Genomic DNA, 16,036 nt, shown 5'->3' with positions numbered 1-16,036 from the left:
ATAACCCGATCTCTCTGCAGCTCCCGGCTTTTTCGCAGGGAAGCTGCTCCTGGTAGAGCCACAGAGGAGTTAATTTGAGTGCTGCTCACTCAGGAATAAAGACATGAGCAGGGGCTGGGCCCTTTGGAGCATGGAAGGCTGCCAGGAGTTCAAACCATCAAGGGGGATGCACACCCTTCGTGCTCCCTTCGCCCCTGTGCAAGGCGCTGAGCTTCTGGTCAGCTCGCAGACCTCAGCCACATGGAATAACAAATTACTGAGGCTCAGTCCAGCAGGGGAGGAGGCTGATCACTGCTGCAGCTGCCAGCTCCAGGAAGAGGTGTAATTGAAGGGGAGAGAGCATGAGAGAGTTATTCAGTGCTAAGCCAGCACACCTGTTGCTATGAAATAATGAAGCAGTGCACATCTTTGCTGGGCAGAGCGCTGCAGGATGTGGCTCTAACCATTTGCAAACACAATTCCTCCCTTCCTCTTCAGCGGAAGGGAACACTGATATAATAAAAAATTAATTTTCTTTTTTTTTTTTTTTTTTAATTTAACATCAGTATCATCAGCATATATTTAAAGGAAACATAATATTGAATACACTGTTGTGTTAAAAAGCTGCTGCAACAGATTTGCCAACTCAACCTCATTAAAGTTAATGGAGTAGAACCACAATTCATCCGACAGCTTGATTTCTGTAATTCTTCAAACACTGGATTAAAAGGCTTTATGTGCTATACTGTGGCTAAATTTTGCTCCCAAGTTTTTCTATCGATGTGGACCTGCAGTTAAGAGTTAGTACAGGACTACTACCAGTAATGTTACTAGTAAGGAAGAGGGGGATAAATCCCCAGGAAGCAGGCTAGGTATGTTTATGGAACTGTAGCTGAGATCCCGTGTCTGTCAAGACAGCCTGGGAATTGGGGAGCTTGTTTTTACCATGCAAACAAGACCAAGTATGCCTGCACCAAACAAGAGGAGCTGTATTAAAGAAATTAGAGCTACAGGGCAATTTAACCCACAGGGCTATTTCATCTAGGAGCCAAGAATGCCAAAAATACAGAAGATAGACCAAAGGCAACCTGGCTGTTCAGATAAATGCTCTGACTAACCACACCAAGGAAGAAATGCTTTTATGAAAATGTAATAGTGGCCTTTGAAGAAACTAAATGATCTCTACTCTTTTTATCTCCAGCATGTCACCCTGTTCTTCTTCAGAAAACTAACAGCTGTGCTATCCTAAATAAAGATCTCCTTGCTTTTCTTTTTTGTTCTATTTCACATTCCAGAGATAATGATTTTAGCAAACACAGAAAGTCTCCAATTTATGAACATAGCTTCTTTTTTTTTTAAGTTTCTCTAAGAAAAACCCCAAACTAATCCAATCCAAAGGACCTGCTGTACTTTCAAAGAAGCATATTTTCTATCCAGATGGGTTTTGATTATCTTACACAAGCCCAGATGACAGCTAGCTTCCCTCAAGGGCTCATTTTTTCCACATCCTTTGCATGTTATGTGAAAATTTGGGTAGGTATCTCTCTTTCCACGTATGGAAATTGAAAGACCATGTAATGAAATACAAGGGGCCACATGTAAGAAAGCAGACACTGATCCACTTTCCTTGCCAAAGCAGATTCTACTTATTCTGTAAAAAAATTATTCATAAGATAAATGAAAAAAGAAAAATATAAGCAATTTGTGCTGCACATTTTGCTCTTAAAAAACATGACTTGGTTGACATATGTTCTGTGAAATGGTTTGTACCACAACAGGGCCCTTGGTGCTAATGAAGACCTGACAATACTATCATTAGACAGAACACTTTAATTTCCAAGTTTTACATAGCTGCATTTTCATCTGAATTTATGCAAAGCCACATATGTTTTGCCAGAAAAACAGAACTGCAGGTTGGGAAGGAGGAAAATCCTAGAACAAAAATTCATGCTATCTGGAAATAGGAAAATCCTGCAAAGACTAAATTGTAACAAAAAGGAAGAGTTAGGAGAAGGGAAAAAAAAAATTCAAAAGACAGGAGCAGTGTTAAACTAACACATTTGAAACCTCTTGAAGACTCCCAGCTTCATTTCCTGCCTTTGAGGTCACAGCAGCTGAAGCTGTGGCATCCTGATGAGCACTCCAGTCCCACGGTGGGAACAGAGCAGGTACCAACACATGCTCGGCTGAACGTGCTGCTCTCTGCAGCACCAGGGAGTCACTGAAGCATTCTGCCAAGATCCTGCCTGTCAGCAGTAAAATACTGTGCAGAGAGAAAACTTTTTTATGTGATTAGGTTTTCACATCTTGCCTGAGTTACTCTTGGTTAAAAATGTAAAATTAATAAGCATTGTGTCAAAAGCAATCTCTGAGGATCGAACTACTTAAAGCTCTTCCAATAACCCTTGGCTGTGGTACCACAGCTTTGTTTTGTTGGTTTCTCAAAAGGAGAAATTTCAGTCTTTGAGACTTTTACTCCAAACCTCTCTTCTAGTAATCGTAGCTATTCAGCAACCTGAATAGCTTTCTGTCACCTTTTGGGTGACAGAAAGACAGAGTTTCTACTCCAGGAGGAAGCTGACAGCTGTCTTGTTTTCTCAACACTTAATTTTATTTTGCAGTTTTGGGAGACCCCACAGCTTGATTTGGCATTTTGCGTAGTTACAACTGAAGACTCTATTAAAAAAAAAAAAAAAAAAAAAAAAGGTAAAACAGTTGTTACTTTACTGACTTTGCTTTTACATCAGACATCTGGTGTAAATGCATTTGACAAGTAATATTAGGACATTTCCTGCATTACAATATTCAGCTAACATTAGATTTTATTTGCGGATGCTCTGATAAGCTGACATTCTGATTAAACTGACATTTGTCAAGGTCAATTTCAGAATTTAGTACTAATTTGTATGCACATTAGTGAGGGAGTCCTTGTAAGCAGATTTGGTGGAGGAGCAGTCCTGATGCAGGAGGAAGTCACAGTGATAGTGTGTATTAACTCAGACATTTATACAGACCAGAGTTCAAATTACCTGTACAAAAGCCACAGCCACCATCCTACTGAGTAGGTTAAAACTTGGAGGTCTGGTCTTTCAAATCAAAAGAAACATCTGTATCTGGTTAATTTTGAAGAAAGAAAACACACAAAATAAGACAGAAACATATCTTTCTTGACAACTGTTATCCCTTTATTGCAGTTTCTTTTTCTGACACGTGGTAAGGCTAGACAAGGAAAGCTCTGCTCTTAGACCATTCCCTCCTTCCACCTCCTCATTTCAATTCCTCTCCCCCAGGTTGGCTCTGGTGAGGAATTTTAGAACTGAATTCTGCAAAGCCAAAATGAAGGAAGTTTTATTCCGCTTGCCAAGCAAACTGACAGTTGCTTTTGCTATTTTGGGGAACCATCCTATAATTGTGCCCACCTGTTGTAGCAATGCTATTTTTAAAGTCACACCCAAGTGCACACATGGCTGCACAGCAAAACTTCTCAGGGATGACACTCTGCTCCTTCACCCCCAGCCTGCAGAGGTACAGAAATCCTGCTATGGGAAATCATACAGGAACAAGCATTTTTGTAACTTGGCCCTACCTGTTAACTCTGAAGGGATGGAGCAATTTTGCCCTCCCTGACACCCCAGAAGCAGCTTCCCATTCACCTTTTCCTTCCCCTCCCACCCCTCCCCTTCTCCCAGATGCCAGGCACTGCTGGTATTATCCTCCACCAGGCCTGGTTCTGTGGGAGCCTGCAGTAGGTGTGTTGCCTTACAGAGCCTCACTGAGAGCAAAATGCAGAGGAGATCAAAGACAAATATGAAAATGATCAGGTTAAAGGCATAGGCAGAGAGTCCACACCAAGACAAAACCAGCATGACACACCTACCGCTCTCCTCAGAGCCTGGGGACCTGGCCTGTTCTTGTGGCAAAAAGCAGCTGTACATACAGGTAAAATGTTTCTGGCCAGCAACAAGCTTGCTGAAGCAGACACACACCTTGAATTCATGGCTATAATTGAAAGGAACATCACATTTTCAGGCAGGATTGAAAATTCAACTGTTATGACACCGTATTTGGCCGCATCACCAAAAAGTGACCGCTGCTTGCCCCCAGTTTGGCTGGAACATTGGCACCATCAGCTTTGTAAATCCCCTTGATATAGAGCAGCCAGGTCCCTGAAGAAGAGAAGCTTAACAGAGGAAAACCATTCAGCCTTTTTATCTATGTTTTATAGGTAATTGCAAAAAAATGGGGGATAGCCATTTACAGACACAGTGCACCTTCAACCACTTCCATACGTAAAACATGGAAATTTCTCTTTTGCCTCCTTTGTAACATATTTTAAAGCCAGAACCTAGCAGGATGATGGGCAAGGACACTTAGTAGAGGCAAACACAATTTAGCATCAGAAGGGAGAACAGCTAGTATTCACAAGCACTTCAAGAAAATTAAATATTCAGTTTCTTCATCTTCCTTCCTTCCCTTTAGCTAAGGCAAAAGAACTGAACCTCCTCCCCTAAAGCCACATTAGAGGTGTGACTTATTATTATTATTATTTTAATAGCAGTGTTGTCAATTTAAGCACCTCTTCATCCTCTCTGTTCCCTATTCCATTCTTTTTGTTTTGCTGTTAGAGCAAACAGGATCCAGGCCTTTTTTTCCCCCTTAAATTCTGGATGAGAGCTTTCATCTGGTCCCATTGACATAACTGAGGGCAGAGGCAAGCAGCAGAGGCTGTATCTCCACAGAAACCTATGGAACAAAAGGTGGGAAGGAAGTGTCTCAGGAGGGACTTTATACATTTTCCAGCAAAACGTGAGAGGTCATTTTCAGAGAGATAAGAAACATGGTGTCAGGTTTTTCCTCATAGCCTCTGCATATACAAGACACCTCATTATTTAGCAAGTCTTGATCATACTTAAGGATAATCCCAACAGGTATCTCTAAACCAAAAAGTAAAACTGAGAAGAAGCAGATTCAGCCAAGCAAGCACACCAGTTCAGCTAAGCATGCCAATTTTTAAAAGGCATCAAATTCAGACCTTGCCCTCCTTAATTAAAAGCTTTGTTTGCCAAGGGAGAAATCTGACAGCCATTAACTATCCTGCTCCAGAAATAATTCTGCACACAACAGACCTAGGGAACAGCAGCAGTGAGCTACTTTAACCCATCCCAAGAAGATATTTCCTCCTGGCACTAAAGTGCAAGGCTGCATTCCCACTCCCAGCAACAAGTCTCTACTTTCTCCTCTCAGGTCCCTCCACCTCCACTCCTTCCCAGATGTCCTCCACAGGGCCATGCTGGTACAGATGTTCCTGCAGCCAGAACAAAAGCCCCTGTGCTGCCCTGATCAGCCTGAAAGGTAACACAGCAGGGCAGAGTGGCTGTGATCTGCTTGAGCACAAGGTCACGGGAACAGCTGTGCTGGCACAACAGGAGCAGGAGCAGTCCATGCACCCTGCCATGGAGCACAGCTCCATCAGCTCGCTGGTTCCAGGCTGGAAGAGTGTCACAGTGTCACAGGAGTGCCACCCTCCCTCATCTCCACCCTGGGCCCCACTCTGCTGTGCCTCCATCTGGTTCCACGTGAGCTTGCCAAGTTAACTGTGCCAAAAAGCAGTTTTCTGTGAGTTCAGCTTTCCTGACTGACACACCACAGGATCAGACAGGCCCCTGTGCCTGTGCAGAGCCTCCTGGTCAGGTCAGGCTTGAGCATGGTCCTATCATGTCACACCCATGTGCCTGCCAGATGCCACGCTCCCCTCCGTGTGCAGGGACACTGGGAGATTCCCTCTTTGAGACTGCTGATAGTTTTCTGCCTCCTCTCACTGTTTACAACCTGTTCCTATTCAGGCTGGCTAACAGGAAAATCTCATTGGATTCAGGTACAGCTTTGTAGCTGGCAGACACACAGAGAGTGCCAGTTCCCATGCTTTCCCAGCTCATCTTCACAAGCTAAACAGTGAGGATGGAAAAAGGTGTCAAGGTAGAAAATCCATTCATGCCTCTGGCACTGTGGAAACTGAGATGTATCCACAGCACTGATTTCCCAACAAAGAGCATTACTTTACTTTACATATTTGAGGATTTACCACTAATCCGTTCCTCAAACCTTACACAAGACTGAAACAAATCACACAACAATCAGCAGAAGAATGAAGGGATAGATGCCATCTCATGCTTGGATCATACCCTTCAGACCTCCACTAACTGGTTCTGCACAAAACCAGTTAACAAAACAGTTAAACAGAGACCACGCTGTCAAGCAGAGCCAGAACTTCATGATGTACCTTGCACAACAAACATGAACCATACACAATCTGAGTTTCCAGTTTTGCTTTGTCAAGAGAAAGCTCATTTCTAAGCCTTCTGGGAAACACAAACCTTGATATCTGCTTGAGTCCATAGATTGTTGTAAATGGTGACTCATGCATGAATTCCCATTACCCATTAATCTCAAAGTGTAAGCACTTATGTGGCAATAATGGTGTTTTAATGTCCTGGCAAAAATGGGAAAAAACGGTAAGCAGAATTTGGGAGTGACTGTCAGGAAACGAAGATAAAGACCATGCTTGGAGGACAGCAAGAACAAGGAAGGGACAGGAAAAAAGAAGTCAGAAGTTACAGAGCACAGCTCTCTAAGCCAAATGGAAGTTCAGCTGCCACCTGGTTCCAAAAGCTGTCTTCCCACTCAGCTCCATGCAATATCCCTCAAAACAATCTGTGGCTGACTAAACACAAACCCCTCCTATATTACATATCCAGCCTAAAATGCACATTTTAGTTAGACATATTTTCAAAGTTTTATTCTATCTTGCATAACTCATTGATGTGAACACAGAATATGGACAGAGTCCCAAGCTGCACCAGGGGAGGTTTAGGTTGGACATGAGGAGGAATTTCTTCACAGGAAAGTTGATCAGGCATTGAAATGGGCTGCTCAGGGAGGTGGTGGAGTCACCATCCCTGAAGGTGTTTAAGGAAAGACCGGATGTGGCATTCAATGCCATGGTCTGGTTGACATGGTCGTGTCTGGTGAAAATTTGGACTCAATGATCTCAGAGGTCTTTCTCAACCTAAGTGGTTCTGTGATTCTGTGAAGTGACAGGATATTTACAAATACCTGGTTTTTTAAATATTACATAAATGGTCCATATGAGAATGTTCTCAAACTCAGTCATTGCTATTAATACTAAAGCAAAATGAGTTAGAACATGTAATCTGGCATTACAATAAGAGCCCAACTGTTGCTCAGTCTGATAGAAAGAGAGGTGTTTCAGGAATCTTAATTTTCAGTATTTTGGAATACTGAATGCAAGCAACCAACCCAGACATATGCACACAGTTAGCAGTACAAGTACATTACTATTTTATTATCCCTCTTTTACTTAACATTAAATTGTTGAGATTTTTTTTTAATTTTCAGTTTTTTCAGAAGTGTTTTTCCAAAGCTGAGTTCCTTTGTTCAAGCTGCTGCTGTGTAAATGCATACATTATGGGTATTACATCTGCCATTCACATGATTTCCAAGTTAATACTAGCACAGCAAAGGGAAATATTTAACATCAAGATATGCATTGTGCATTGCAGATCCAAACAAATGCAATTTCCATCCACAGCAAAACAATATCCCCTCATTTCCATCATGGTTCTGTGTATCCTTGCCACTCTACAGACAGCTGCAGAATTTATGAACTGGCTATCACTGATGGACTTCCCACATTTAAACCAGGGAAGTCCACCCATGCCTGCAGTGCATTTCTGCAGCTGTCCCTGTACAGCCTCACAAACAGCTGGAGAACAGTGATGACATATCCAAGCACAGCTCATCTTAGTCCCTGGAAGTATAATAAACTTGCATGAGTGAAATTAAGCACAGAGTCATCAAAAAGAGGTTTGGCCCTTGAAGAGGAGACTGAAGAGAGAATGGGTGGCACCTTCACAAAAGAAGTGAGGCAGTGGGTAACAGGTAAGCAAACTGTTTGCAGAACAGCTGACAGGAGAACTTCACATACAATCAAACAGTGCTATCGAAGTTCAAACTGAGGTGATTATAATCTGCTGTCTAAACTCAAAGTCTTTTTAAAAGGCAACAATTCTGAGAGATACTAAAAACAATATTATTTTCTGTAGAATGAAGAAACAAGTGATAAAGTGAAATAATAATTTGAAAATACTACTGCTACTAATAAATACTATATTACTACTGCTGTGTGTCAGAATGGTTTTCAAGCACAGATAATGCAAATAAATCCTTTATGTTAGCCTGCAATGTTTCATACAAAATCACAGATCTGCACAGTTGATAACAAATTAACCGAGGGATAGTGGGTACCAACATTCCCAGATGATACCAAGCCCAGCAGCCTGAGGCACATACTAAAACCACCTCTGTGCAGTGATAAAACATTTACACAAGTGAAGCATTCACTCTGTGGAAGGGAGAACTGCTAATTAATGCCTACATCCAGATAAAGTGCAGAGGAAGAATCTGACATGTGCAAACAGCCACTTTTGCTTATTTAAGCCAATGAGTCACATGATTAATTGCCACACTTTGCATTGTTCAGATAAGGTGTAAAGGCACAAACAAGGAAGAACCTACCAGGACTTTCCACCCGCTTGTAGTGGTAGGGATTGATGCAAACCTCCTTCTGTTTCGAACCAAAGGGGAACTCGCAGCATTCCAGAGGTTTCAGTTCGTGATGGCTCTGCAGGTCCGGCCAGCGCCACACTCTGCAGTAAATGACGTGTGGGAGCCCTTTCCGGTGTGACACCTGCAGCCGGCCATCCAAGGAACGAGGAATTGTCACACAGTTGCTGGGCTGACCAGGACAGCTTAGTGCTTTTTCCAGCTCCTCCATAGCACCTTTTTTCTTCTTCAGCTTTTTCACTAATGCGTCAACAGCTTTCTCTGCCCATTTCTCTTCTTCATCCCCTTGCTTCCACCCCAACAGCCTCTTCACTGCTGGGCTGGTGAAGGAGAATAAACTTGTGACATTCATGGTGGCCCTGCTGCGGTGATACCACAGAAGCAATCAGGAATGACTGCCCTGCTCTTCCACCACCACCAGGGTTCAGCAGCTTGCGTCAGCAGTCAAAAGCAGCCTGGATCAAACAGTTCTGGTCCTTTCTCCTTTTCAATCCTCCAGTCCCAGGAAGGCAGCGCTGACATCCCCCCTTGATGGTCACAGCCTTCTCATTATTCTAAATCCTTCTGGTTGACAACCTAAAGGATAGTATCAGAGAAAGAGAAAAAAAAGGATTTTATCTTTCAAGTTAACATACAACAGTTAAAAATATCCCCCCACCTTAACCCAGAAGAGTGGTGTGATGGAAAAACAGCCAACAACAAAGCAACAACAAACACTGACAACCTCCAGGACTGGACTCAAGGAGCACCTGATGAAAACTTAAGCAGCAGGACCTGCTGATGAATCCAGTACATTAAAAACGCAGTTCACATCGAATCTAGCCTAAAACAGTCCCTCAATTTTAAACTTTTCACTATTTAGTGTGAGGAGTGCTACAATCTGCCTGTCAGCTGTTGCAACCTTGAACAGCAAAACATCCCAAGGAAACAGTGCAGGATCACTAGTGCTTTTTTTATCATTTATTTTAGAGAGCAGCTGGAAGCAATACTCCTCAACAGCAATGTGCTGCCCAGCTCTCTCCAAACTTCCAGCATGAAGTTCAAAAATCACTGCACTAGACCTGAGCATAATTCAATCTGAAAAAAAGAAAAAAGAAAAACCAAAAAACAGTTCCATTTTACCTCCTACTTACTTTGAGGAACAAAGGGAAAAAAAAAACAACAAAAAAAACCAAACCAACCAAACAAACAAAAGACCCAAACAACAACAAAAAAAACGAACACGGAAAAAAGTGAAGATCTTAGCCCTCACTCATTCATATGAGAAAGAAAACTGCATCTGCCCACCCCACCCAAGAGCCTTCAGAGCTTCTAAGCAGCCTGTGAGGGAAAGCTATGGTGAACTTCACCAATTATCCACTGAGCCTTCGTGCTGCAATGTCTGCCTGATATACTCAAGGACTTATGAAGGAGTGGGAAGGACAAGGAAGTCCAGATAAGAGGATTTTAGACAGAACAGTAGTCCTCAAGCTGGGAGACAAGGAATGGGACTGAAGCAACGGGTCAAGAGGGGGAAGAATGCCACATTTGAAGGGGTCCCAGCTGTGAGCAGCAAGTTTTGTCCTTGTCCAGGCTGGGAGCAGGCAAAAGGCTCTGGCAAGGGAAAGAGAAGAGACCAGGACTGGCAGGGAGGAGAAAATGAGACAAAGAGCACCACACCACTGATTTTCAAATAGACAGACAAGACAGGAAACATATCCTGGACTGGATACCAACAGGTTGCAGAGGAAGGGGGAAGGGGAAAAGGATATGAATGTTGTTGTAGCCATCAGAACAACACAAAAAACACCCAACCAACCAGCAATCCATACACACAGAGAATAGAAGGTGTCAGCACACCCACGTCAGACAGGATTTCACAGCTATATCAAGAAAAGATTGCAGACTTTAAAATTGCAAATGCTATGGCATACTTATTCTCTTGACTGTCATACACTGCAATGGTTGCACAGCATATCACTATATTTGAAGAGCTTTAAGCTGAAAGCCATCAACTTTATTCAAATTAACTTGTCACTGTAAGAGTTATCTAATTGCAGAGGTTCAGTTTCATTAGGCTCAATGCGTAAACTACATTTATGTGAATAATGATTATGGACTAAGACACAGGCCATATTTACCTACACTTCAAACTGGTACATCCCATTTCTTTTATGCTAAAAACAGTATTTGAAATAATAATGTTAATGCAAGGGAAGATTTGCATGAGCCTGTGGTAAATTTAAGAATTTGTTTTGTTATGTGGGCATGTGCTATACTGTTAAATGAAATGAAACTCCATTATTGTCAGTGACTGTACTCCAGGTATACTTTATCCTTACATGCACTGTAAAGTGCTCTATTAAAATGGTGGGCTAATTTAAGAGCTGAATTACCAGAACTCTAGTGCTTGTGCTTTAAATATATTTGTAACTGAGTTATTCTCAATTCATATATAGTCTGTATCTCAATCAATATTCTAAGTATCTTTTTTCTGCACTTCTCAAACAAAAGATTCAAGTTCCACACACAAAAGTTACAAGTTCCAGTAGTATATCAAGTAAAGCCTTCTCTTTCACTTCCATTTGAGCTAAACAAAAAAGAATTAAAAGGCTTGAGTTGAAGCTCTGATAAAGGAGGAAGTACAAAGTCTACATTTCAACCCGAGCTTCATTCAACATTGGTAATATTTGCAGATGTGGTTCTACCTAGGCCAGACCCATTTTTCACCAAGCTACTTGCTGTGAAAAAGGAAAAGTCCTGTCTGCTAAGACTGTATGTTTCTATCAGTGCCTGAAAATACAGCCCTACCGTGGGCTAGCACATGAGCTCTGCACAGACTAAGACGATGCTCAGATGCAGCCCCAAGCAGTCAGACCAAAGGAAAAGATTCTCTCAAGTTTTTGGATCAAATCCTGCAGCACACACACATCCCACTCCCACAACCATGCACTCCGAAACATCAAAGCCATGGTGGCATCTCTGTGGCAGCAGCTGCTGGGAGCAGGTTGAACAGCATCAGGCACAGTGCTCGGAGGCGAGCTTGGAAGTAAAGCAGCTCAGCAGGACCCAGCTGGGCACCAGCCTCCAGCCAGGGATTCCTGCTGAAGCCCTGCCTCCAAAACAAAGCCTAAGCATACCCCAAACCCTGAACAAGCAGCACGATAAGGGAAGGGGGACAAAACTCACAGACTGCTGTACACTAGTTTCTCTAAGCTCCAAAACCAATATTAAGCTAAAAAAAACCAAAAAACAAACAAATAGACAAAGGAAAAAAAGCCAATAACAAAACCAAACAAATAAAACCCAAACCACAATGTATGTGGAGATTTTCATTTCCAAGAAGCAGAGAGCTTGTCTGCAGGGCTGAGCCCTTGCCAGTACATTCCATTTCCCTTTCTGCCACTCTTGGTTTCTGTACTGCATCATTTCCTGTATTACTCCTGCACAAAGTGGTCTTATCAGCTGGAAGTGCAAAATAAAGATTAAACCAAGAGTCAGCAGATGACACAGTCTGCATCTTTCTTCCCCAAATCCACGTGCCCTTCTGGGAAAGTGGGAGTTAGAATTTCCAACAGTTAAGTGACCACCAGCCCTTGAAGGGTCTGTTTATTCACAAGGTGGGGATGAAACAGAAACCTAGGCCAAACAAGAGAACACTCTCCAAAAGGCAGTCTGGCAACAGTTTAAAGGAAATTGAGTTGTTACCCACTTATCAGACACTCTCTACATCCAAGCCCATGCACTTTTTATTATGTATTCTATCTGCTGATGGATGTGTTGGAATCAACAAACTTCTTTTAAATCCTGGTGTTGTTTTATTTGTCTTCCTTCACTGCTGTTGTCTTTTTTGCAATCTTCAGATTAATACACAAACCTGTATGCAGCCTATAAAAAAATCAGTCAGCATTACATTTTTATATATGTATCTGTTTAGCCAGACTTGTATTTAAACAAATATATTTAGGCAAAATGCCTAAGAGTGAAGTCCTATTTTTCTAGCCCTCAAACAAAAAATAGTTACTCTGTCAGCAACATGAAGCAGACAGTAAAATATTCAATGAGACTGCTTTCAGATTCCCACAGGAGATCCCATAGGAAACTGTCCCACTTTGCATAAATGACTGTTTTTGATGGGTGGAGAAAGGGTTTGGACAATTAGATGATCCTCTCCCAGAGGGGTGGATGGGGGAACAAAACAACTTCTAGCCCGAGTTTCAGGCAAACAAGAAGTGACTCTAACTCTCCCACTAATTTCATTATTTGTATTACAGCTCAGTGATGCAAGCAAAAAGGATCCTATTAAATATTTTTAATACATGCTTAGCACAGTTAGACATAAAAATGGGCAGGAATCACAGTGAGGATAATTGTTAATAGAGAAAACTGTCTAGTCTATGACTACATTTTAAAAATTCAGTTTTTCTTAGTCAACATACCTCTTCTCAGCATCCATTACTTAGCAATACTATAAAGAAATAACAAGCAGAGAGATTTTAATTTGCTTCTTTAAAAATATTTAGTCATATACCCTCTCTGAGAGACACATATTTTCAGCAACTCATGTAATCAGTACAATATTTAGACCTTTAAAAAAAAAAAAAAAAAAAAAACAGAAAAAAACCAAACAGATTTTGGCATAGAAGCCAGGGAGCTGTCTATTCCAGCAGGAACTATCTCCATGTACAATTTTCATGTATTACTAAAAGGCATGAAGTCCAAGCAGCTGCAATGCTAGAATGTGTAACAACATATTGTGCACTAACTTAATCTAGCTCCCTATTCTTGGGGCAAGCAGCAAAACGTTTCGATTTCTTTCTTCAAGTAATGTGATTTGTGAAACACAAAGTCCAGAGTCTTCTGCTGAATTACACTGCTTTTAGTCAACAAATTCTTTCTTTGCACCTTCCTATGGCAGAAGAACAGATTTTGCTCAGCTTGGAAAAATGCACTAAACCTGGCAGAAACCTCAGTAACATTACAACACACATGCAGAAGAAAGCACATTTCACATCAGAGTGCTGCAGGACTCGTTAGAGAGCCTGTACAGAACCTGACTTGGCTTCCTTTGTAAGTTTGGAAAACGACAAGAAGAAAAAAAATTTAACTCTTTTATGTTCTCTTGGCATGATAGAAAGAATTCAAAAAAACACTGAAATATGCAATCCTGTGTTCTGATACACAACACATCGTTGGAGGAAAGAGGAACACACTGGTGTTGAAAATACCTCACCATACCTGACAGAGGAGGCAGGGCTTTTCCTGACCCTGCATTAGACTCCCTTCCTTACTTGGACACAGCAAGGGTCAGGAGGATGGAGAATCACCAGCCTGTTCTGTTACAGCCCCAAAATACCCAGTCTGTCAAAACTCCTCTAGGGCCATCCCTCATGATATCTGGCTGAGCGACTGCCCTTCCAAGAAAATCTCCTGTGTATCACTGTGCAGCCCACAGGGAAAATCCTGTCCGATATCCACAAGCAACCTTTAGTTCAGCAGGTGGGGGGAGAGTAAAATGAAACCGCAGGGGCAATGTAGGATTTACCATTGGAGGGGAGGAGGGCAACAAAAACGCAGGAAGCTCATTGCTCTGTTAGTCCAGAGCATGAAGGGATAACCTTACACTATGAGGATCTGCCAGCTCCTTCCCAGAGCTCCCCACAGCTCAAACCAAGAACACAGTGTTCGGCCAGTTCCTACAGTGAACCACAGCTTTTCTTCCACCCGCCTCCCCACTTGGCTTCTGGCAGACAAGGCACTGCTCCTTGCCCTTGAAGTCTCAACTATCATGATTGCAAGAGTAAAAAAATAGCAAATTCGTACAGGTTTTCTGGATTTGAAGGTACCAGATTTGACAGATTTATGGTAACTTCACTGTTGCTTCTCCAGAAAAAATACCCGCTTTCCACACACATTAGAAACCGAATCCCGTGTTACAATACAACTAAAATGGCACAGAAGTATTTCTAAACAAGTATATAATTGTGAGAAAATATCATGGCAAAGGTTCTTTCCCAGTTTTAACAGACATGCATTAACAATTAGATCTGCCCTTGCCCTGGTTGAGAACACTACTTCCCAATACCTTTGCAACTGTTTTGACCTACTGAAAACCACAGTCCTGAAAACAAATTTAAACACCCCATCCTTCACTGAGTTTTATCTCCACCACGTTTACAAAAAACACGAGCACTATACAGCCTGTTAAGTGAACACCAGATCCTCAAATCCTGCCTTTTTCACCAGAGATGAAAAACAAACTGCTGAATTTTACTCATTCTTGCACTCAGATGCGAGATAGCACAAAGTCACAGAACACCAGCTCTTCCTTTACCGCCTGCCCGTCTCCCCGCAGTGCTTATTTTATATATATTTTCTATTGCCAAGACTACAGGAAAAAGCCAAAACCAGGTTTGCTAAGATAGTTGGTCAGGAAGCTGGGTAAGCCTGGTGCACAGCAGGGCTAGTACAAATAGGACAGATCAAAACATCCACGCAGGTGTGCAGAAATCCCTTCTGGTGTCGGCGAGCAGCCGGACTGAATCGGATGTGCTTTCAAAGATTATCTCTAAAACCGCAGCCTCGTACTTTAACCAAGGTCAGGAAGGAACTGTAACTTGATGATTCAGTCAAAACTCTGGCACAGATGGGATTGCAAAAGATGAACTTCACTAAAATAACCTATAAGATGAATACAAGGCTGTGAATCACAAAACTTGCCAGAACAGTGTACCTAAGGTGTTGGTTTCTTTTTAATGCTATGTGGAAAGAGACTCTTCATTCTTCACTCTCTCCAAGCTAAAGGCCTCTTAAAGAAATCCTCAAACTATGACAAGACATTCAAAAGAAAAACATAGCCAAAGAAACAGTTTTCAAGAGACATTATAAATTACCAGCCATCACAGTGGGTATTTCACTGTGCACCTTTGGGGCAGGTTTACCCACTTCATTTGTGCTGTGGTGTACTTAAACTCCACACATTGTCCCATAAGGACACTAAGAGCACTCAGGAGCACCCAAGGATTTCAGTCAGCATTGTTAGATGACACAGACCAAGTCCTGAAAAACGCAGTAGAACCTCTAAGACAAGTCTGGAGCACTGGCCATGGCTTTCTGAACATCCACAAAGATGCCAGGACTAGCCTAGCTATCAAAGTAAATTAGAAGTCCTATTCTCAAAGCTGAAAAATCTGGGGAAAACAGATTTTTTTTTTCCTCCTTTCATCATAAAACTCCTGTATAACTCCCTTTTTCCACAAAGACCATTCCCTTTCCTGACTTTTTGAACTGTCTTTAGAAAACAGGTGTTGTTTACAACAAAAACAAACACACATCTGTGTGGGTGTGTTAATGCACACAAAGGCAGGATAACTGAAACCTCTTCCTATATTTAGATCTGTCTGGTCAGCTCTAATTGCATAATTTAATCAAAACC

General features: G+C 41.9%; 1 protein-coding gene across 2 annotated transcripts in view; it reads right to left on the bottom strand.

Moving 5' to 3' along the window:
* Positions 1–16,036, bottom strand: part of SMAD1 (SMAD family member 1) — a 43,505-nt gene that overhangs the window by 13,854 nt on the left and 13,615 nt on the right. For both annotated transcript variants that reach the window (XM_014880581.2, XM_088164076.1), the window contains exon 2: positions 8,575–9,198. In XM_014880581.2, coding sequence (XP_014736067.1) covers positions 8,575–8,974 — 400 coding nt within the window. In that variant the 5' untranslated portion in view covers positions 8,975–9,198. The remainder of the gene's footprint in view (positions 1–8,574; positions 9,199–16,036) is intronic.

This window comes from Sturnus vulgaris, chromosome 4, assembly GCF_052056855.1.
Source record: "Sturnus vulgaris isolate bStuVul1 chromosome 4, bStuVul1.hap1, whole genome shotgun sequence".
Taxonomy (NCBI): Eukaryota; Metazoa; Chordata; class Aves; order Passeriformes; family Sturnidae; genus Sturnus; species Sturnus vulgaris.
Note: the sequence above shows the minus strand (reverse complement) of the source record. Positions and strands in the feature narration are given on the sequence as shown.